General features: G+C 37.0%; 1 protein-coding gene across 1 annotated transcript in view; it reads left to right on the top strand.

Moving 5' to 3' along the window:
* The window catches only part of LOC122801391 (C-C motif chemokine 20-like), a 25,414-nt gene extending 5,187 nt beyond the window's left edge, over nucleotides 1-20,227 (top strand). The window contains exons 3-4 of the mRNA XM_044070915.1: nucleotides 3,918-3,992; nucleotides 19,646-20,227. Of these exons, the coding sequence (XP_043926850.1) occupies nucleotides 3,918-3,992; nucleotides 19,646-19,700 (130 nt within the window). The 3' untranslated portion in view covers nucleotides 19,701-20,227. The remainder of the gene's footprint in view (nucleotides 1-3,917; nucleotides 3,993-19,645) is intronic.
* Nucleotides 20,228-22,068: the final 1,841 nt, after the last annotated feature.

A 22,068-nucleotide genomic window follows, 5' to 3' on the forward strand; every position in this document is an offset into this window, starting at 1 on the left:
TTCAGTACATTTAAGAAATGTTGTTGGGTAATATCGCCATTTAATGGGATGTTTTGCTTTACATCTTATTTTCTAGAATGCATTATTTATTGATCTGTGCTAAGTAAAACAGGCTTTTGGGAGTGCAAGATGTTTTTATCTCAAACATAATGGCACATTATTTTCATGAATATAAGTCTGATATAGTTTCTGGTGTTACACTGTATGTGTACATCTTTTCTTTTTATATGTGTCTACACAAATACACAGACATGGACAATGATTTTTGGGTCTTTCATTGTTAAAATATAATTTTCCAAATTTTATTTAGAGAAACGTGATACTCTTGATCAAATGAAGTGTAGAAGGTCAAAAACCATAAAAAATTAATTATTTCATAACTTATAATATTCTGATCAGTGTTTTGCAAGGAACTGTGCCCACAGTATCTTACTGATTTGCAGACTTTATCACTACATCTTTAGTCTCTAAATATACCAACTTCTAGACTCCCAAGTTAGAGTAAAGGGAACAGCTGATTTTGCCCAAGGGAAAAAATCCCTCTGTGACCATGGAGTTACAACATGTATTAGATTTAGAAAGTAGGGATCAAATATTTTGTATGAATAAGGAGAAAAACAATAAAGAATTATTATTGAAAAAAAAAGAAAGTAGGGATGTGGTGTACAGCCCTGACTCGGTGGGTGCAATATGGTCACTTCCTGTTTTAAGAGCAGTTGGCTAACATACATTAATGTTCTAATATTCAGAAGTTCAACAATGTCTGTAGTGCTACTTGAAGTTGTTGAAAGTAAGATATATAAAAATATATGTGTGTATGTGCACGCACACACACTCACACACACACACACACACATATATATATATATATATATATATATATATATATATATATATATATACAAACTAGTCAAATTAGAGTCTTCACTATGTCATACCTTAAACCTTCTGTAGTACAGGCTCATGGAATATGTGCACATGACCCCTTAGTTTACCCGTTCACACCATTTTCTGAGTCTCCCTCATCACATGTGATTTCTCAAGCTGTCTTGTAGACAGAAAACCACACTACAAGGCCAGCATATTAGTGGCACCAATAATTTAAAGAAAGTGGACAAACATCTTGCATCTTCCCTTTTCTGAAGCAAAAGTAAATGTGTGATAGAATTTTCAATATAGTTCAATAAAGTCAACAGATTTTACACTTTCTCCATGCTAAGATGCTTATATTTTTCCATCATTTTTGTCACTCTCTGTTTTCATACATGTTTCTGAGTAATATCCCACATTCCTACCGGCAACAAGAAGAGCTGTGTGCTATGTCAGACTTTATGCTAATTAGTTGACAAGATTTTTTTGGAAGGATGTTCCTACTTATCAAGGGCCTTTGTTCCCATTTTTAATGTCAGCAGGTTGACAGGTATGTTATTAGGGGGTCTATATCACGCAATCAAAACGTGATATACCCCAGTGCCATAACATTGACACATATAAAGTGAATGGTAGGAAAGCAGAAACACCTAACCGATGAAATTCATCATATTGACTTACCATGGTTGGCCAAGATGAACAGAATTACATTTCCTAAGGATTTGTGATTATTAGGAAATGTAATTCCATTCATGTTGGCCAACCATGGTGATTCCATATGATGAATTTTGTCGTTTAGGTGTTTCTGCTTTCTTACCATTCACTTTATATGTGTCGATGTTTTGACACTCTGGTATATCACATTTCAATTGCGTGATATAGACCAGTTATTAAGTATAATTTTTGAGACTACAGCAGAAAAAGCTTGGTGGAAAAAGGAAAGCATATAGTATAATACTTTGACCCTGAAGCAATCCATAACATAACATTGCAGTACATGTAGCAAGAACTAACGAGTGAAAACAATGAGAGTGAAAATGGAGGTGCCGAAACACTTCTGAGGTCTGAAATTAACCATATTGTTAGTAGTAACTAATACAACCTTTTTCATCACAGTATTTATATCCTACATAATGTGCTAATTATTTACTTATGTGTTCATTTCTTAACTTGATGACAGTACCTATCCAAAGATGAGCAAAACAACAGCTCTATTAAACATAAATGGTTAGACACACACACACATATGCACACGCACACACGCACGCGCGTGCGCATGCATGCACACATGCAAACACCATCACATATATAAGTCAATGAGACAACAAATAAATACAGATGCATGAAATAGAATAATGCAATAAAAGTAAAAACTAATGCAAAACAGGAGGCAATTCCAATAAAACATTATTCAGTAATATTTATAGTATTGATATACTTTATGGCTACACTGCAAGCAGTCAGCTTATCCAGAATCTGTAAGACATTTACAATTACATTTTTTTTAAAGAAATGCTGTTTTGATTCTTTTTAAAGATTAACAGTTTTGTTTATTTTTAGTTTGACCTTGTAGACCTTTGTGGCAAATAGGTACTACCATCTGTCAATGTGCTTTTTCCAAAATCTTTTGTAAAGCTGAGGCAAAACAGATTGAGTGAATGTTCCTTTATTAGTTGAATAAAAACAATAGCAATAATCTGCTACAGGTAATTTCTGTGTCATACCTGTTTAATCTAGTGACATTTCCTCTGAATTGTGGGGACTTTGTGCACTGTCTATACTGAATGAAAGGTTTCCAACCAGAACTGCAACTTCCTGAGAGGTAACAATCTACATGACTCATAAGACTGTGTCACATGTCCCCCTCCCCACCACCAATGAGGCTATTTCTCTAGTGCTATTACGTCTGTATTGTAATCTGAAGACATAAATTAAGTAACACAGGCAATTGCAACACCAGAGGTTAACACCATCTATTTTGACTTAATTACTCCTCTTTCACCCATAACAGGTACAGAGACAGACCAGTGAGTTGTACCGGTTTGCTATTGTCCATGGACACCTATTGAATGAAAACTGATGAACAGGCAAGGCATTAATCATGGGTCCTGTTCACAGTACAAGTTTCTAAAATTTAGCCAGGTGACTTGATATCATCTAACTACAGCACAAACATTTTCCCTAAAGTGTTTATCATCAGCGAATCTGCACTTTCAATAACTAATGCTCCGGTAAATACTGAATTAGCAGAATTTGTTTGCCCAATATCAACTGACTTTGCAAAATGTGTCTAGTAGGTTTCATTTTAATTCATGCCTCTGAGCTGCACAACTAATTAATAGCAAAACACATGAATATTAACTGGAAGAAAAAAGTACCCACAGTAAGCACCAATAAACAATGCAACATTCCTCAGAGAATCCAAACATAAGTTGAAGACACAACACACACACACACACACACACACACACACACACACACACACACACACACACACACACTGAGACAGTCCTAACCATCTCCCTACACATACACGCACGCACACACACACACACACACACACACACACACACACACACACACACACGCACACAACCTCTCATTGCTTATCTGCTGCAGCAATACCAGCTCAGGGTTCATTCCCATAGCTTCAGTCTCAAAATGCCATGCTATTTCAGTCTCAGTATACAGCTGTGGGAAGACAGCGCATGGCTCATTTGCATCAGCCATGCCTCTAAATCACTGTATTTGCATGCATGTTGTCCACTAGACTGATGCAGCACTGCCAACCCATGCCATGGCTGTATACAACTGTAACATTACAGTGGTGTTCGAGGTGAAAACACATGTCATACTCAGCATTCTTGCTGGAAACAGATTTGCCCAATGTAATCAAAACTAACTGACAAGCTCTTACTTTCTTTCAGTGATAAACATTTCTTATTCTTGGCTGTGAGGCATATGTAAGTCATTAGTATGAAATCCATACTGATATCTGAGAAGCATGACTTTCATTTCCCTTATCTAACCTTTAATATTTTTTGCAGATTCCATACTAAATCACATGCAGTCTGTGCAGATCCAAATGATGTGTGGGTGAAAAGGAATCTGCATTACTTAAGGTAAGAAAGTACCAGTAGCCATTATTTTGTTACCATTACACAGACAGATGTTTTTTTTTTAACAGAATGACTGTAATTAAATATCAACAACCATGAGGCTTTATAAAAAGCTGTTGTGATAATTAAATGAGCAAGACACTCTGCCTACTTTTCCCTTAGTATATGGCAATGCAATGATATAGTAGTTAAGCAGTAGTAACTCTGTAAATGATAATTTGGATAGTGTTTCATAGATTCATATTATTTATAAAACAGAGTTAGTCCATGGACCATAATCATATGCACTTTCATAGAGCATAGCCTGTCTTCATGAGGGTAAAACAAATCAGGCTTGGGATGAATTATTGAGCCACTGAAGACGAAGGGAAAATACTGACTCTTGACAGTGGAAGTAAACCAGGACCTCCTGCATTCTGTGCAATTGCCACTGTCAGTGGACCAACAAGGAGTCTTTGGTTTCACCTCAGAGCATTTTCTCCTTTCAGCTAGGAAACCACCATGACTGTGATTTTAAACACACACACACACACACACACACACACACACACACACACACACACACACACACACACACACACACACACACACACATCCAATGCAGAACAAACCATGAACAGGAAAGGGGAAACACTTGCAAGTTGGCCTGCTCCCTACCTATCAGCTCTCACTGCCCTGGGAATGGAATTATTGTGTGAGTCTATGAAGTCAGTTTATGATGTGTGTCACTCATCACAAAACTCATTTTGCATTGTTATTAAAAGAAATTTCATCATTTCATGTTTCACACTTCTGATTACCCCAAAATATCTCATTAACATCTGTACGTAACAACAGACCTACTAGGTGCTTAAACAGAGTTGACACTTATTATACAGCTTTGGTACTGCCTCCACCTGACATCAAGCAATCACTAGGTGTTTTCTCTGTCTCCCTATTAAAATGTCAGAACTAGAAATGCCAAGTGCCAAAAAAAAAGACCAAAAACCAGCATACCTCTCAAGTGTACCTCATTATGAGTCTTAAAAAGTTCATGTTCCTCGAAGTTCCACATTGAAAGGGTCTGCAACACTTTCAGTGTTAGGAATTTTTAAAGAGAAATCCATGCTAAATAGAAATTAATCATATTAATTCATTAAAAGATCTTCTTTACAGGTAAAACCAGCATATTTTAACCATTCTATGACCTTCCTAGCTGAAGTTGTTAGTAACCCATCAGTATGTGTTCCACATTTTGCCCATTTGTTCCACATTATAAGGGTTAGTGTTCCTCATTTTGGAGATGGAAGGTTGAGAGCTATGAAAACCAGGAGAACAATGAATCTTGAAAATCACTCTTCTCATTAACATTTCTTTTTATAGGGGCGGGGGGAACCCACCCTGTACCATCCCCATCCCCTGAACTTATATACCAACTCCAAGACTGCCATACAATGGCGATCTGAGAAATGGCATATTGGACTTAATATATACAAGTCCGATCTTTCAGCCATTCAGTCTCCATGTTTCAGGACTCAATCTAGCAGGTCCCAACATTTCAAAAGGTTACTGTTTTCTTTTTTCTAGATAAGAACAATGGAAAAACATGAATAGAAATATTTACTTGCTAATTGGCTCTGTGAAATCCCCACTGTGATCCCCTGCTCAAAGTTCTCATAAGTTAAAAAAAAAAGAGCCCAGGTAAAAACACGAAGCTGCAAGTACACTCTCTAAAGATAAATCAGTTTGGGAAAATGCTTAAAACTGTGGCATCAATATCTCATGTGTAAGTACTCTGGAAAACAGGATGAAGCATTAAAATGTGTGACTTTTCACATGCAGAAGTCTGGCTTCCAGGTGGTTATTTTCTCACCAAAAATAGGAAGAGCTGACTGAATGAACTCAACTATGTTTGCAGATTTTGATAAAGCAAACCACTTATCATATACTGATGATAGGCAGAAATTTAATATCTACATTCCTCTAATGACTTCACTGCCAAAGCAATAGGCAGAAGTTTAAATGTGTATATTCTTCTAATGATTTCACTGCCAAAGCAATAGGTGGAAGTTTATTTTATTTTTTTTTAAATTGCAATTTTTATTATCTTGTGCACCATATGCAGCCAAGTTAGACACAAAATACAATGTTGATGACACATAACATTTAAATAATGGCAATAACAATCATTACTAACTCCATTTCTCTAAAACACCAACTATATACAATATCTACTTTAGTGTTACTATGATCAGAATAGGAAAGAGTTAAGGCAGAACTTATGAGTTAAATGTATCAATGTACTTGAAATAACAGTAATAGCATTACGTCATGACCATTATATGAGTATGGGCTATACTCCAAAATAACTACCTTGTAGTACAATTAGCAAAAGGTGCATCAATATCAAGTGTCCAAAATATGATTAAATATAAGCTTCCAATAATTCTGGTAATATTTTTGTTTTTTTACGTTTGTTATAATTAATCTTTGAGAGGATATGTATGTTGATGCCATATGTCTAAACCCATTCCATGAAAGTTTGGTGCGATCTAACCAGTTTTTGGTTATATAAAGTTTGTTTAGTGAGCAGACAGTTATTAGTATATGCACTTTCATACTGGATAATTTAGAGTGTATAATGTGGACAATGGTTACTTCCCAAGATAATGTTGATTTGTGGTACCCCATCTTTTCTAATATTACCTAAAGAGATCCCCATAAATTCTGTGAATATTTGAAAAACCATAGCATATGTAAGAGGTCTGCTTGGGAGTGTGAGCAGTGAGTACATGCAGGAGATACTTTGGGAACAAATTTGTTTAGAATCATAGGAGTGAATTATACATTGTTGTTGATCATTAATTGTGTATGAATCATTTTTTTGAAAGGGGATAAGTTAATAGTAAGATTAATTGCTTTGAGTTTCTGTTCATTCGTAGACGTAATTCCTTTGGTATCCCAGTATTTTGTATAAAGTATTGAATTCTCATATTTCATAGCATTGATGAGTTTATATGTTTGGAGAGTGTTTTCTTTCTGCTAGATAAGCTCTTCATAATATCTAAAAATCTATTCAAAGCCATATCATTAATATGTGTGCCCTTGATTATTGATGAAAGTTTCTCCCTTATTTGACGCACAATGATGATGTATTTTTTATTAACCTTTAGTGATTCACATAGGTCATGCAGAGTTTTCTCTTTATGTCTGTAGAAATCCCACACTGTACATTCCTTAAGTAAAGGAAAGTCTATTAGATTTATTTTTTTTTATTAATTTTTATATTTGGGTTTAGGTAAATTGGTTGAAAGAGTGGTAGAGCCTTATCCAGAGTTAAGGTTTTCATCAGCTCTTGAAAACTCTTGATTTTCTGTTTTATAATACTATTTATCTTGACATTCCTAATATTTACTGGGGTTATAAAGGGAATAGCTTTGGGATTCACATTATTTGTAAGCACGTGTATATGCCAGAGCCTAGCCCAGGTTGGAGACCAGAGTTCACTGTTCATTGAGAAATTTGAGATTAATAATAGTCTATTTGCACTTATAATTTTATAGTATAATTGAAAGTCAGGTAAACTCAGACCAGCTTTTCCTTTTGGGTACATTAGTTTTAAATAGGTTATCTTAACAGATTTGGGGTAGCAGATGAATTTGACTAGTTCATTGTTTATTCTCTGGAAGAAGTATTTGGTATGTTTGAAATGGCTGAGTTAAAGTCATATAACAATTTATTTTATTTTTATTTATTTTTTATTTTATTTACATTTGTTGACCGGGAGTGTCCGACTGGACATAGGTCCATTTTCAGCGGAGGCCCGGGGAGAAAAGCTCCACAGTTAAAATAAACAGACAGTAGTTACATTGGACTTACATAGCGATTAACAAATTGATTAACATAGCAATTAATTACAAACAGTTACAGATGAAGAACATAGTACATCAGTAGACAGCTAGAATCTTTATCTGTGAAGTACATAACAGACATTAACAATTGTTACAATAAGAAGTTCCTGCTTTATAATAAGAACTAGGCTTATGAGCATCCGAGCTTGCTATAATCAAGGTAGTTAGTGGGGTGGAAAGAAAGGTAGTGGTTGGATGGGGTGGGTGATATTAGAGTGGGAGTTGCAAGGGCATAGCCAGCATGTTTTTAGGTGCGCTTTTAGTAAAGTTTTGAAGTGGGTGCATGATGGTATGGAGGTAATTGTGGGTGGGATTGAGTTCCATAATTTGGCTATGGCGCAAGAGAATAGTGCTTCACCAGCAGAGTTATTGGCTTTAGTGATCTGCAAGTGATTTTTGTTGCTGTATCTTAGTGGTCTGGCGGTGCAATAGGGTTGGAGTAGATTCTGGAGGGATGGGAAATTTAGTGGATGGTTTACTAATTTGTGGGCTAGTGAGAGTTGATACTATTAAAGGAGGTGAGGGAGTTCAAGCCAGCCCAGTTCAACAAGTGAGAGACAGTGGTGACTATGGTAGGATGCCCCTGTGGCGAATTTGGCGATTTTGTTGTAGCAGGTCTCTAGCTTGTTTAGATCCCATTGCCTTAGGTTGGTATATATTGGAGAGGCATAAAGTAGGGTGGAAGTAAGGTGGGAATTTGCTACTGAAATCTTTGCTACTTTGGTGAGAAGTTGCTTATTTCTGTATAATGCTCCTAGTTTTTTGTGGGCTTTTTTTATGGTCATGGATATGTGAATGTCAAACTTTAGTTTGTTGTCTATTTCCACTCCTAGCAATTTGGTGTGTTCTGTTGGGTGTATAGTGGTGTTGTCTTTTGCCTTGATGTTAAAGTGAGAGTTATTGTGAGTATGTTTGGTGGGTTGGAAGATGAGTAGTTTAGTTTTGTTTGGGCTGAGTATTAATTGGGCATCGGATAACCAAGTTTCAACAGAAGAAAAGGCTTCCTGTGTGACTTTTTGCAGTTTGGGTAGGGACTGGGCTGAGCAGATGATGGTTGAGTCATCTGCGTATTGTATGAGTGTGCCATGTTTGGTGGCAGAGGCTAGATTATTGGTGAAAATAGAGAAAAGTAGGGGTCCAAGGATGGATCCTTGGGGAACCCCTATAGAGACAGGTAGTTGGGGAGATATGTCATTCTGCCATACAACAGATTGTTAGCGGTCAGGCAGGTAACTCTGAAACCAGTTGGTGACTGATTGAGAGAAGGATAGGTTACTGAGGACAGAGATGAGTTGTTTGTGTGGGACCATGTCAAATGCTTTAGATAGGTCTAGGAAAGTAGCAGAGGAGAGATAGCCATTGTTTTTATGCTGAAGGATAGTGTTAGTAAAGGAGAGTAAGGCAGTGGTGGTGCTATGGTTTGGTCAGAAACCATGCTGAGTATTAGAAAGGAGGTTGTTAGTAAGGAGGTAGTCTAAGACCTGAGAGTGAATGCATCTCTCTAATATTTTGGAGAGTGGAGAGAGAATAGCTATGGGGCGGTAATTGGTTAGTTCTGTGGTGGGGCCGCCTTTGTGGAGGGGAATTATATGTGATACTTTCCACAGTGTGGGAACATAACTTTCTGACAGAGATCGGTTAATCAAGATGGATACTGGGTAGGACAGAGCATCAGCTGCGATTTGTAGGTATTCACTTGGGAGGTTGTCTGCTGCTAATTTGGTGGGGTTAAGTCTAGTTAAGAGTTTTTTATGTTGGAGTTAGGTACACGAGAAAAAGAGAAGGCAGTGGGGAGATTACTAGTTGAAGGTGTGGGTTGGAGGGGAGGGGGGTTGTGTTGTTTAGCTAGTGATAGCATGGTTTGTGTGAAGTGTGTGTTGAATGAGGTAGCAATATTTTCGGAGGAGTGAGAGATGTAAGGAGGAGGGGTACTGACTTTATCTGGGTGGAGGATGGAGTTTATGGAGGACCAGAATTGTATGGGGCTGTGTTGGGAGGAGTCTAGGGCAGACTGGTAGTATTGGAATTTGTCCTGTTTTATTAGCTTTTTGACGCTATTGCGTAGTTCTAGGAATTTCTGTCTAGTTGAGGGGGTTTTGGTTTTGCGCCAGTGCTCCCAGGCTTTATCCCTGTTTTTCATTTCTGACTTAGTGGTTTTCTGTAGCCATGGGGAGGGTTGTGCTTTGGTTATGGAATGTCTTATGGGGGCATGGTAATTAAGGATACTCAGGAAGGTAGTATTAAAAAATTCAACTGCATCATCAAGACTGAGGTAATTTAGAGGATGCCAGTTACATTCTTTGAGGGTTGAGATGAACGTGAGTGGGTTAAAGTTTAGTTTTTTACGTATTTGATGGTAGATGACAGGTTTAGCTTGGTATAGGTATTTTTTGAGTAGGAATGTTGGGGAGTGATCACTGAGGCTATCTGTTAAGCAGCCTGTTATATATGACTGGGGGGGGGGGGTCTTAATGACTAGTATCCAATCCAGGGTAGTGTGCTTGCTGGAGTTTTTATTTATCCTGGTTGGTGACTGGTCTAGTTGGGTGAAGCCATGAAGGTTTACATGATGGGTTGGATGGTTGAAATCACCTAAAATTATAGTTTCTTGGGGGAGATGGTGGGTAGACCAGCTGAGGAGGTTATCTAGTGGAGGGATGTTTTGGCCAGGTGGGAAGTAGCATCCAATTATGTTGTTGGTTTTGTTTTTGGTTTACTTTGAGGTTGGTATATATTATTTTTTCATTGCCTATTTGTGGAGCTGATGATTTTAAGATATGGATGTTTAGATGCTGCTTAAATATTAGAGCTACACCGCTTCCTTTCTTGTTTATCTGGTCTACTCTTAGTATGCTGTAACCGGTAGGGAGGATTTGCTCACTGGTAATGTAAGGTTTTAGCCAGGTTTCTGTCAGGATGACTATATCTGGGGAGTACAAGTCTATGGTGGCATGGAGTTCATGGACTTTGTAGGATATATTTCTAATATTTAGGCTTAGTAGAAGGAAGTCACTTGGCTTTCTATTGGCTGTGATATGGGAGAAGTTGTGGTTTCTAGTCTGACTATGAGGATTGGGGTTGGAGATGGTAGGGCCAGGGTTGGGGTGGATGTCTCCACTTAGGGCTAGTTTTGATATGCATGAGGTTATTAGTTTTCTCAGTTTTTGAATGTGTTTGTTTATTAGGGAAACTTTATGATTGTGCTCTGTGAGTAATAGGTATCATGGGAGGGTTACTATGTTAAGTTGTAGGGATGCTTTATGTTTGAGTAATATTATTCATTTTAATTATTGCTGCTTTAGATTGCGTGGATAATTTTAATTGCCTCCATCTATGCAGGTCTTGTGTGATGTTGCTCCATACTTTACTTACATTATTCTGTTGTGTAGATAAATGATTGTGATCATAGGATATCCCTAGGTATTTAATAAGGTAAACCATATTGAAGGGGGAGTCTGGAGAGTAGTTTTCTTTATGATTTAAGAAGTTAATGGGAAAAATATGGGATTTCTTCTGGTTTCTTTGGTAGTTCGAGGCTTCTGAATATTCGTTTATTGAATTTATAATTTTCTTAAGATCTGTGTTTGGGAGCTCAAAGTAGATGTTCAGATCATCCACAAATGCAGCCAGCATAACTTTAGAGTTTAAAATTCTAGGAATTGAGTGAAATGTCCTTTGTGAGATATGGAGGAAAAGCGGTTCAATGTAAAGATTGAAGAGAAGTGGGGATAGTGGACAGCTCTGTCTTGTACCACTAGCTATTTTAATGGGACTTGATAGGGTTCTGTTAATGTATAGATATGTGTGAGAATTATTGTATAATATTTCTATTAGGTTAATAAAGTCTTTAGGAAAGTTAAAATATGAAAGCATTGAGAATAAGAAATTCCAACTAACTCTGTTGAATGCCTTGCACACATCTAGAACTAAAGCATATCTGGGATTTCTATCCTTTTTGATAAGTTGGATTATGGAGTCCAGTGTTAAGTATTATCCCAAGCATGTCTATTAGACATGAATCCAGACTGTTCTGAAGAAATTATTGATGGCATAATTTTCTTAAGTCTCTCAGCTAGTAGTGATGCAAGTATCTTAATGTCTACATTGATTAGGGATATCGGTCTATAATTATTAGGATTAGCATTGTCAACATTATTTTTAGGAATGAAGATTGTTTTTGAATTGTTTAGATATAAGTCAGTTATACTATTACTTCTAATGAAGTTAAAAACCTTTAGAAGAATGGATGAGAGTCTGTGATTGAATTTCTTATAGAAGTCTGTGGTATATCCATTTGGGCCTGGTGCTTTGTTTACTTTTAGCTTTTTAATGACCTCAACTATTTCCTGTTGTGTAAAGGGGGCTATCAGAAGTTTTACATGGTTTTCATTTATCTTAGGAAACTTAAGGTTTCCCAAGATTTTTTTAATTTCAGAAATAGGGGTCTGATTGTCTTTCATGCCATAAATTTCAGTGTAGATTTGCTTAAATTCGTCTATTATTTGTCAGTCAGTTTTGAATGTTCTGTCCTGGTACTGAAGTAGGGTAATCCTTGAAGCTTCCTGTCTATTGTTTATTATTCTCGCAAGAGTTCTAGATAGAGCCTGCGCCCATTCTGAATATCTGGCTATTAATTTTTGTTCTTGCAGGGTATAATTCTGCTGATGTAGCTCAAACAAATCTTTCTGTGTTTTACTTAGCTGCTTCTCCACAGCAGGACTGTGTGTTATCAGAAGTTTCCTTTCTAGCTTTGTAAGTTCAAGAGTTAACTTATTTTCATTTTCTCTCCCCACTTTTTTAAAGTAAGAAGCTTTCTGAATTAAAATACCTCTAAGTGTCGCCTTCCAGGCTGCCCATTGTACAGCATATGAAATATCTATAGATGTTAGAGTGTTGTCGAGCTCAGCTAGAATATCTAATATTTCTCTTATCACTTCTGGTTTAAAAAGTAGGTTATTATTTAGGGACCAGTTGCTTGTGTTATTTTTGTTAATTGAGTTAGTTGTCCAGTTAATTTTGAGCCTAATCATTGAGTGGTCTGATAAGAATCTGGGCTCAGTGGAATACTTTATTTCTCCCCTCGCTAATGACTCAGAGATTGAAAAAGAAATCCAACCTAGACCATGAGTTGTGACATTTAGAATAATATGCATAATGATTCTTTTTCTCTAGATCCACACTAAAAGATATGGGATCAAGAAGGTAGAAGTCTGACATGAGTTCAGTTATGGCTAATGAAGCTTGAAGATTGTATGAGTTTGCTTTACTAGTGTGGTCTGTCAAAGGGTCTATGACTGCATTCCAGTCTCCTCCTAGTATGTGATAATGATCAGGAAATTTACTTAGCAGATTGTGAATTTTCATAATGAAATCCTGCTGCTTTGACCATGGGCCATATACATTAATGAATAAAGTTGGTCTTGGCATTTTTGGGTTTACCATAGTGAAGTAGCACCATCTGCCCTTCATATCAGAATTAAACTCCATGATACGGTCTTGGAATGATTGTTTTAATTATAATAGCAACACCCTTGCAGTTAGTACTGTCTCTGGATGCTATGATAGTTTTTATCCATTTTTTTGTTAACATCTCTCTGCCACTCATCCTTTAGCATGTGTGTTTCTTGTATAAAGTAGATATTTGCCTCAGACATAAATATAAGATGTAGTAACAGCTTTTTCTTGTGCTTATCTTGCGATCCTCTCACATTCCATGAATTCATTTAACCACATACTAATCCTTGTGTCTTAGCTCAAATATTACCATTTTATGAGATTGGCATATAACTGTGTTCAAACGCCCATACTTTTTCTTCTCTGATGTTTGGGCAAAGTTTCCTATAATAGTAGCACTAAACTCTTCCAGATCTACCCCTGCGCCTACCCACTTAAACCCTGTTACTGGAAGAGATGAAGAAGAGTAGGTTACAAGATAGCTGAATAGCATATTACTACTGGGTGTTATGATCATGTAACCAATGAATTTATTTAAATCAAGCTGTTTAATTTTGCTAACATATCTAAAACTAATATACATTACAATGTCTATTCCAAAATGTGTCATCCTGAGACTAACACCACATATCCACTCAGCTCCTACTTAGCTGTAGTGCCGACATGAAACCAAAATCATTTTAGTAATATATGGCCAAATCTTATTGGCCTATGTTCCTTTCATCAATGTTATGTAGTTAGAATATCTAGAATTGAACCTTTACTAGAAGTAGAAAGGGGAGTTAGAAATAGGAGCATACATTAATCAACAACACCCGTGTCTAAGACATTATGATTCACCTGACGAACGCTACATTTCCGTAAGTTATATAAAGAATAACATGTCTATGTTATGGAAATTTAAAGGCAGGTTGGTTATTAGACACAGCAAGTTAGCAAGTTTAACTAACTTTAGGTTAGCTAACATTGTTAGGGCTAGGAAGCCCCTGCTACCCTAATTATATATATCAACTAACAGAAAATAAAGAAGATAAAATATTTTCATGAATTCTTGTGCTTTCACCGACAATACATTAATCAGTGCTCACCCTAGTAGGTTCTCAAGGGTAAGAAAGAATGTTCCAGGTTCCCCAAGTTAACAACCAATATAACTTGGGCTAGTGTTATGACTATCAGATTAGAGTCAGATAAAATGATTTTCAACCTTAAAAGACACAGTCTCATATTTTAGCTACATCGATCTCCATAGTGAGCAAAGAACAAGTAATTTGTAGTAATAAACCTAATGATGTGACTCCTCCCCTAAGTCTTACTCTAAATTTAAGGGTTCGAGTTAAGAATAACATTTAGCCTATAAAGCAAAACAAATGAAACCATGTCATACAAATTAATCCACAACCTTATATTACTGTAAACATAACAGGCAAAGCCTTCAGCTAGGAATTAGTGTGTTTGTTGTTTCAGCTTCAGGAAACATTCAAAAACTAATGGCACTGCTTTTTTGTCTTCTTTTTTAACTTGTCTTTTACTCTCTTACTCTCAAAGTCTCACGAAGGACACAGCCAGAGATTGACAACTAATTTGGCAGTTTGCGTGATTAAATAGCAAGAATCCAAAGAGAAAGAGACAGGAGATGATCCAAAAGCCTTTCCATATGCAGCCGCTGCATGTATTCAAGCGTGACTCCTACCTTATATACCTAGACATATACAACTGAAAAGCCTCTTCTAAAGCCATTGACAGTGTTGATTGTAAGAAATCCAAACGTCTGAGAATATGACTTCATGTTACCAGACTAAGATACAAGATTCAGACCCACATATGTCCTGGAGATTCACGAGATGTTATTCCTGCCTCATGTTGGATCTCGTTTCACTACTGTAACGTTGCGGTGGTATGATGCACCCTGATATGCCAGAAGTTGTTACCTAAAGTGCTCTCTGCTGGACAACATTCAACACATTAATTGTTCCTCCCTATGTATCTCGCACAGAGTGTGCATTTCCATTTACCCATATAAAACTTTACATAGAAAATACAGCAACAGAATTAGGTGGAACATAAAGGAAAAAGCCGAAGAAGTTACCTAATGAATAAAGGATTTGTGCTTCTTAAAGAGAGTTCAAAGTTCCGGAGATCTGCCAAAACGTTTCATAAATGCAATTTCACCTCTTTAGGTGAGTCTACTGCATATTTACCGTCTTTATGATAAAAAACAAGCGTATTGGGGTATCCCACTTGAAATTTAACCTGACGGCTGATCAGGTCTGCACAAAATGGAGACAGGCTCTGTCTCTTTTTCTTAATTTCAACAGGAAGATCTTGTGCCAGAGTACCATTCCATGTAATCTGCTTATGTTTTTAGCTGCTGTTAGAATTTTTTGTGTGTCTTGGTAATTTAAAGTTTTGACATATACTTGTCTTGGGACAGATGAGTCTTGTTTTTTGAACAGTGAGCGATGAGCTCTCAGTAATAATTTCTTTAGAGTGCTCTTCCTTCGGTAGTAAGCTTTTGAATATCTGATTGATAACTGCTGGTAGCTGACTGAATTCATAGCTTTCTGATAACCTTTTGATCAATATATTATTCCATCTGCTTCTGGCTTCTAAATCCACTAGTTTCTATTGTATTTCAAGTAATGTGTCATTTTTGGTGCTAATTTCTTCTTTTAATTTTCCGATGTGAAATTCATTCTCTTTTGTTTTAGATTCAATGGAATCCATGAGTTCAGCTATCTGGTTCACTGTTTTTCCAAAATTCGAGAGTTGTTCAGAAAAATATTGTATTCATGTTTGGAGAGGAAGAAGAGCTTGTTTAAGTTCCTCCATCTGAATGCTAGATTCAGATTTCTGTTTAACCATACTTCTCATGGATTCCTGTTGTTTAGTTACTTTCTGTCTTTTAGGCGACATGTCTTTCTCGGGCAAAGCTATTGCTGAGAGTTTTGTTTTTGAGGTTTGTGTCCCCATTATTTGTGTTTCTTTTGACATTTTAACTTTTTCCCAGGTCCAATAATTGCTGCAATGATGTATTGCTAGCTTCAGACCTGCTGTCACACATGGTGAGATCCCTGAATCTGCACAGGTAATAAATTAACGACTCCTTCTTCAGGCTACTTCTGGATGATACCTAAGCCAAAGGTACTGTTGAATGCAAGTTGCAATCTTCTTTAATGCAGTCTCTCCTTGTTGATAAATCGTTGGCTTTGATCAAGGAAATTTTAATTTTGTTAGGAGCTCTGTGGAGACAGTATTTACTGAACATCCACCATCTTGGATCTCAATAGGTGGAAGTTTAAATGTGCGCATTCCTCTAATGACTTCACTGCCAAAGCAACTGCATATGCCTCTGACTGCTACTTACACTTAGAAAGCTATAATAAGGTATTGTCTGCAAACCCATAATCCATCAAACGTATAATGGGAAAAATCTAGAAAAAAGGCCATTTGGTGGAAATGTCACATAAACTGTACATCAAGAGGGAGAAAAAACTGCTCTCTGTATACAGCAGCTCCTGCATCCCCAAGACAAGAAAGGTAGCTTTATTGCACTGCTGTACAAGTGCACACGGTACTTTCAACAAATCTGTGATATGTAACTGATATAACTAGAGGTACATATAGAGGTAGGTACTGTCCCACAGGGAATTGTAACAGTGTCTTCCTCCACTCACATGGTCCCGCGGCATAACTAAAACCCTACTGGCAATTGTTGGTTGAGAAAATAATGAGGAGAGGAAAACCCACCCCTCACGAAACAGACACATTGTATCTGCAGTGTTTCTTCTGCAGTGGCTTAAACAGAAAATGTAAGCAAACACTGGCCCCTCATTACAATAAATGTCATTACAATTTTTGGTTTCATGTGTAAACTTCATTTACAGAGTCCAAATATTATTTATAATTGGTCTTCTGTAATGAAATCTATGTGTTAAGAGTGAAAAGCATCCTGGGAGCAGACTGCATACATGACATGACTATCCCAGCAAAGTATTCATAAACATAGTGCATAGTTTCTTACAAGTGTCGTGTACACTGTGTGTAGTCTGCAACCATGTCATTAGAGTAGTTGAGAAAGCTGGATCACACTAATGATACACTAGCAGAACACCTTCATATATTATTTCAGCTGGACATAGAATATAATGCACATTACAGCATGCTGTTGGCATTGCCAGGTACTAAAGATAATGTGGCCTGCTTTAGTCACTGTTAACTATCTGTGTTAACTGTGCTGTTTTTACAATGCAGTTCTTTAGCAGAACCACGTCCTGAGATTTGAAAAGATGCACTGTTGACTGCTATTGGAAGAATGACATGGGGGGACTCTGCTCCTCAGTTCCCTCAGTGGAGGCATTGCAAAGTTTTTGGCAGCAATAATGTAACAACTGCAATATCAGGAGGTGCAGCCGTGGAATATAGTACAACATATTATAATGGTGTGATGTATTTGTATCTCATTTCAAAGAACAGTAAATGATTACCTTTGTGGTACATACCTACAGACCTGATACCAGACAGCTTATATATGCTCTTCTCTGTAGTAATAGGCACGGAATGATTAATGATTGCTTCCACCTTTTAGCCATAACTAGGGAGCAACAGTAATTTGAATATTGTTATAATGAAGGGATCCAGTGCTATGGTAACTCTCACTGGTGTGTCACTATGTATGGGTTATTTTAGAGCTTCATTGCCCACAGTGCTGCCCTGGGCGGTACACATTCCCACAGATAACCTGATTAAGCAGATTATATTATTAACTATAACTCTTCTTGTGACATTCAGATGATATCATTCAGTCATGTTATTAAGCACATTATATTATTAACTACAACTCCTCTTGTGATATTCTGATGATGTCATTCAGTCATGTGATTAAGCACATTATATTATTATCTACAACTCTTCTTGTGATATTCTGATGATGTCATTCAGCCACATACAGAAAAGTGCAGCACCAAGACTTCTGGGCCATCAGAGACTCAGCACTGCTTTTTGTGCAGCAGGTCTGTCCTTCAATTAATATACCTCTTAGGAGCCTGAGCTCAGTTTATGCCATGGTTCACAGTTTTGTGAATCACATAGTTTGTCATATGGAAGGTACATCTGTAAATTGTGTAGGCCTCTGCAATGTGCTTATTACTACGTGCTGCAAGCCTTGTACAGCTGTGTACCCCATATATCACTAATAGTCTAGGTCTGAAGTGCAGTGAAGCTAATAAGTGCTGATGCCAGGTGTTTTTCAAATAACTCATATTATTACTTATGCTACAAAGTAGCATGCCATGGCTTTGAAAACTGTGACATGTTACTATGTGACCATATTGTAGGCAAGAGCATGAGCTGATTAGCAACACACATTCTCCATTCCCAAGTTAAGTTGAATGTAATTTTTAAAATGTTATGGTAATCATGTCTTTTGTACCTGAGTTATCCGTATAAAACAGGCTCATAGGTTGAATAATTGAGTTAGTAATCTGGTAATTAGTGCAAAGGATTAAGGCTCTGAGCTGTTAACAAGCAAATACCTGCTGGCAGGAGATCAGGGTTAGACTTCTTCTACCACCATAACTGTCCTGCTGCATGACAATGCTTTCAGGTGACCCTGAAAAGGGACTTGTGTTAGCATGCATGCATTTATATAAACATGCATATGGATATATATCTGCATAGATAGATATCTATGTGTGTGCGTGTGTGTGTGTGTGTGTGTGTGTGTGTGTGTGTGTGTGTGTGTGTGTGTGTGTGTGTGTGTGTGTGTGTGTGCCTGCATGCTGATATGTGGGTTTCATCATATTCTGGATCATCTATAAGGATTCATCAAAAACTCCACTTGTTGACTGTTAAAAGTGAGGAGAGCTGGACTTGACCTCTCCCCGACCGCCCTCAAAATTCACTGAGTCAGGTTTGACTGGACTGTGACAATCTAAGAGATGATGGAACCAAACTTGATGGATCTTATATACTCATATATTTAATGATCACTTTTTTCTCTGAGCTGGAGATTCATCAGACTAAGAATTTATAAATAATGACAGTGTGAGTATGTGGGGAGGTGTTTTTGTAATGTTTTGTTTGTGTTATTGCACAAAACTCATATGTTTAGATGATTTATGTACCTGAGTTAATGCTTCTATGCATGTACCTGCTCAGTTGTATTTAGAGCTGACGGGTTTCATTACAACACAATGGCCCACATTCAAAAGTATCAGTCTAATACAGTTTAAGTAACAAAAAAAATAATTAGATGCAAACTGTATTAGAAACATTAATCACCATTTCATTTGTGTGTTTGTGTGTTATTTTCAGCATAAAACTGCAGAAGATGTCTGAAAGAGGTCATACTACAGCAGAATTAATATAAATCACGGAAAAGCATTTTTGGAAGGAAATGGTCAAAAATGCGGTGGACCCTGTCAGTTAAAATTTATACAGTAACTTTTTTCTGAAGAAGCTCTTGCTGGTGTGTTGTGAGAAATGTATTCAACGGCTATCATTTAAACTGCAATAATGTTAATGATGATAAACCTTCATACGAGGTAACAGTATATTATATAACAGTGAAACATTGTCTGTAATGTGTTGTAATTCCTTTTTATATATTTCATAAAGCGAGCTGATAATGAAAGCTAAATAAATAAACAAAGTGCATGGTATATGACAAACTGAAATGATGTTATATATATTGAAGCTTAAAACAGGCAGAATCTCAATTTTTCTATCTTAGACTGTAACTTTTGTTGTTTTCTAACATGGCAAACTGGATTATCATTTAAGAATGAGGTAAAACTGATTGCTAGATAACATCAGTACTTCCCACTTTTGCTCTTCTGCTTTTGTGTATAATTCATTTATTTCTTCTCTTTCAATTAATAAAAATATATACTTTCAGTTTTGTTAACACTTAAAATCAAAATTGTGTCATTGTACCAGATGTGATACATAGTAAAACAAAGACTCTGCTGTAGGAGGAGTTTGGTAAAGCCACAAAGAAGTACTTTTAGATGATATGACAAAGATTCTACCAAACCATCCGCCGACTCAGGAGAGGAGGTGGGATATTACCCAGGCTGCCATCAGCAAGGGTGTAAAAATGCTGACTGTAACCAAGGACACAAGAGGCTGAAATGAAATTCTATGGAATTGTGTAAATCCAGTGGGCATGTCCTTTTCCAGGGACTTCATGCCTCTCAGCTTCTATGCTCAGCAATTCTGAACAAAGCCAAAAATCAAGAGGGGGTCAGAGGCCCAAAAATAGTGACAGTTTTTAAATATTAAATTAATTCACTTAAAATTTAACAGAAACAACAGATTTTACATCAACATGCCTTTTTGAACAATAAGAAGCATGAAAGTGTAATGATTAGCATTTTAGACTGACTATAATCCTCAGTGATTTACTAGAAATTCAAGACTTTTATAAGGGACAGGACAACCGTATGATCCCAAATCAGGGTCATTCTGCAAAATCAGGGACAGCTGAAAGTTTTGAGAAGCCAGTGCCAGAAGCAGATATAGAATTACTTCAATTTTCATAGATAATGCCAGTCTAGTAATTACAAATTTCCACTGTGACAAGGTGGAAGGAGTGCATGAGATTTTCCTGGAAATACCAAAGGCATTGGAAATTGTTGGGATGTCATGGTCCTAGTTTTCAAAAAGAAGGATGGATACATGCCAGAGAGCTGGAAAAGAGACTTCACTGAAAAGAAGGAGCAGCATGGATTTCTCATGGCTGTGGAATCAGTGATCAACCCTGTGTCCCCACACATATATTGAAGTTGTTGTGGAAGCTTAATGATGTTGTCTGCATGTCTTTTGTTGACTTGGAGAAGGCATACAACTTTGCACTCTAGATTGTCTTGTGAGAAATGTTAAAACTGTACATCATCCCTTGGGTGCTGCTGCCTGGTATTTGCTTCCAGTATTTATTGATTGTATTCTCACTGTTAAGTCAGATATGTCAAATGTGACCATAAGATAGCCATCAAAGACGTGTCTTTTGCACTGTTCTTGTGATTTTCATGGGTAAAATGCAGCCAAGGTATAAACTGTATCTTGTTTGGGGATGCAAGTATTACATCTTTACTGTTCACAGATGCTGTTGCTCTTACCCAGAGAAGACAAATATCCTTCAGGCACTATCTACTGCTGAAAGTGAGGTAGCTGGTATAAAAATCAGCACCTCCAAATTAAATGTCATGGCTCTTTCTGAGAGAAAAATGTGCTGTTCTTTCCAGATAAGGACAGGCAAACTATCACAAGTGGAGGAGTTTAACTATCGTGGTGTCTTATTCATGAGTGGGGTGGCAGAAGGGGATGGGAAACAGACCAGCAGTGGTAGTACTGTGGAGTTATATTGTTCTATAATGGTGAAGTGAGAGTGGATTTCTAAGACAAAGTACACAGTTTGCAGGTCACTCTATGCCACTACACTCATTATTGTCATAAACTTTAGCTATGGATGAAAGGATGAAATATTTATTTCAAATCTAGAAATCTAGTGCTAGAAACATTATTTTACCATAGCCTTCAAACAGGCGTTGTGCCAGATAAATGGAGGACTGCAACAGGCATCACTCTACACAGAGGGAGGGGCCTTTCGTGGACTCGGGAGACTACAGACCCATACGTCTGACTAGTCTAATACACAAGGCCATGGAAGGAATCGGATCTGATAAATAATGACATACAAAACATGCAAACACTGGACCAAACCCATTATGGTTTTG

This window comes from Protopterus annectens, chromosome 4.part1 (assembly GCF_019279795.1).
Source record: "Protopterus annectens isolate FY-2018-M chromosome 4.part1, PAN1.0, whole genome shotgun sequence".
NCBI classification, from domain to species: Eukaryota; Metazoa; Chordata; order Ceratodontiformes; family Protopteridae; genus Protopterus; species Protopterus annectens.